The sequence below is a fragment of the Atta colombica genome, unplaced genomic scaffold, assembly GCF_001594045.1.
Source record: "Atta colombica isolate Treedump-2 unplaced genomic scaffold, Acol1.0 scaffold277, whole genome shotgun sequence".
NCBI classification, from domain to species: Eukaryota; Metazoa; Arthropoda; class Insecta; order Hymenoptera; family Formicidae; genus Atta; species Atta colombica.
The window spans coordinates 1,836,466-1,839,160 of NW_017259378.1; the positions used below are offsets into that span (position 1 = coordinate 1,836,466).

At 26.7% G+C, this 2,695-nt stretch overlaps 1 protein-coding gene across 2 annotated transcripts in view; it reads right to left on the reverse strand.

The window, feature by feature from the left end:
• Positions 1-1,780: 1,780 nt before the first annotated feature.
• Positions 1,781-2,695, reverse strand: part of LOC108689809 (HMG box transcription factor BBX) — a 5,350-nt gene continuing 4,435 nt past the window's right edge. The window contains exons 7-8 of one of the 2 annotated variants that reach the window (XM_018196747.1): positions 2,360-2,691; positions 1,781-2,033 (exon numbers count right to left, since the gene is read on the reverse strand). In XM_018196747.1, coding sequence (XP_018052236.1) covers positions 1,945-2,033; positions 2,360-2,691 — 421 coding nt within the window. In that variant the 3' untranslated portion in view covers positions 1,781-1,944. The remainder of the gene's footprint in view (positions 2,034-2,359; positions 2,692-2,695) is intronic. The other variant, XM_018196746.1, reaches the window with a different exon arrangement.

Below are 2,695 nucleotides of genomic sequence, written 5' to 3' on the forward strand. Positions count from 1 at the left end.
AATAAATAAAATAATCATAGAGTTCAAAACAGACTAAATGATTACAAATAAGTATTACATCAAAATATTATATCTTTATTACTCATATATAAATGTGGTATATAATATGTACACATATATATAGACTCATGTAAATTAAATTATACATTTTTTAAAGCTAGGTACATAGATGTTTTGTGCAGTAAAATTCGAAACATTCTCCCCTGATTTCGTTTAAATGTCCGATCTTTATATATTGGCAACTAAGCCCTTGTAAAGTCCTGCAGCAAGATAGTTTCATACTGCGATAGGTACAAATGTAAAAGTCAAAATGCGGTCAGAAGAGCGAAACGAATCGAAAATATATTGTTGGTCGGTTATTTAATCACTATATTCATTTTTCTTCAAGGCACATTTGAAATATAATCAGTACATTTTTTTGCAACTATGGAGAAACCTATTAACGTTACATTCTTCTTGCCATTTTACAAAGAGTTCAAGTTACATCGTTAATAAAATTAGAGTTTTATATACATATATATATAGAAAGAGAAAAAATATAATTTTATATATATTACAGAGAGAAAAAGAAAATATGAGAAAAGGGAAAAAAAGAAAAAAAAGAACCATTAGAAAAATATAAAATATTAAAAACTCCTTTTTAGCCGAAATCACAGACAAATCTCTTACTTTCTCAAACAGAGCACAAAGTCGCATTCTCTGGTCTTAACGCTAAATATACATATATGTATATATAATAAGATATATATATATATATAGAGCTGATATAAATATTATAAATATACATTCACATATTCAGGTAGTCTTATGACTCTATTACATGCATACACGAATACACGCGTATTTCAATACATAGAGATAATTATCTAACATGCACTCGTGTATATACCTGAAAATCTATAAACATTTATTAAACTTATATGTAAGCGCGTGTATATTATCGTGTATGCATGTATAACATGTAAATAGTGGTCGCACATATATCCATATTTTGATTATACCCTTTTTCAAGTCGTATCGTAAAGGATATTTCACATCTCGTATCCGTATATAATACTGCACCTATACCTATGTACATCGAATGCTGATAGAATATAATAAAAAGTAAATTAAAATATATTTTTGCTTTTATACATTATCGGAAATGAAACGAAAATAAATTCTTCTCGAATGTTACACTTTGCGCCTAATGGAATCACTGCAGTCATGCTAATTTGCGTATGCGACTTTGTATAAAAAAGGCAACGAGTTAAGAAAATAAGATACATATAATTTTCTGTAAAAAAATAGAATAATGTACAAATCCTTGCTTGTTTTTACATCTCGTTCTATTTATTTAATTCAATTCATCTTCGTATAGTCATAGGCGTCACAGCTTCGCATTATTTAATCAGATTTATTGTTGTTAGCATTAATATGATTCATATTTTCGCGCATTAAGATTTTAAGGAGAACTAGATCAGAGAAGGCATAGATAATTAAAAATATTATCTTAATTATCAAACTTAATAACACATCATAAAATACTTACTATTAAAATTATTAATTATACTAGTTAACTTAACTGTACTATATACATACAACTAGGAGAAAGATAAATAAAGTAAATATCTTTTCCAAACGTAATTAAAAAATGACTTTTCACATAATAAACTGTAAAAAAGGACATCCTTTACCTTCCTTTTTGATAAAATTGTTATTTCAAATAAAAAGAACATGACCCTCATATACTGAATAATGGAATAATCTATAGTCAATAGCAGTCGTAATATTAATATTTGTAATAGTAAAGATTAACAATAAAGATTAACAATAATCATTATGTTATCGATACTGTAACAGTATCATTTATAACAGCACTTGAAAAAGTATGTTTTAGTAGTCCTGGTAATAAGAAATTGCATCGAGAAAACTTAATAAAGTTTTGGTTGTTATAGTGTGACCTTAAGCGTTATTTTTGGTAAGTTTTGTTCTATTGGCGGCAACTGTTGCAAGACACGCTAGAGCTTCCAGATCTGGAGATGCGCACCAAGCTGCCAATATGCAAAACGTTAATTAAAGCTTAAATTGTACAAATTGACATAATAATAAAGAAAACATTAAAATGTTCTAATTATTTTAATATAGAATTTTTAACGACAAAATTTAAAAACAATTATATAAATTATATATAAAATTAAGTTATTATAAAATTTTATCCGCAGTTTATTCTATAATTTTACAGAATAAGAAAAAATATTTTGCTTTCTTCGACTGTAATAAAATTACTATATTAGTATAAATAAATAAATATAAATAAAAGAATATATTAATATATACGATATGTCCAATTAGCTTATTAAGAAAACTTATAACTTACATTTATTTTGCTCTTGATCCTCAGAGTGTTTGGTGGAGTTGATTGCCGCAGCATTTCGCGTAATGCTTTGCTTTCGTGCTTTTCGTTTTTGGCTTCCAACAAGATGGGCTTTTTCTGATTCCTCATAACTCTCTTTTATTGTACTAATTCTTTGAGTCTGACTATTCATCTGACCATCAGAAGACGAATTATTTTGATGTTTTTTATTTGCTGAAGGATTAAATTTTTGCAAAATTTTCTTTTTTTTCGTACGTTGCTGTTTTTTCTTTTCTTGAAATTCCTCTAAACTCAAAGACGGTAATGCTTCGATTTTCTTTTCTAAATTAAATTCTCTAT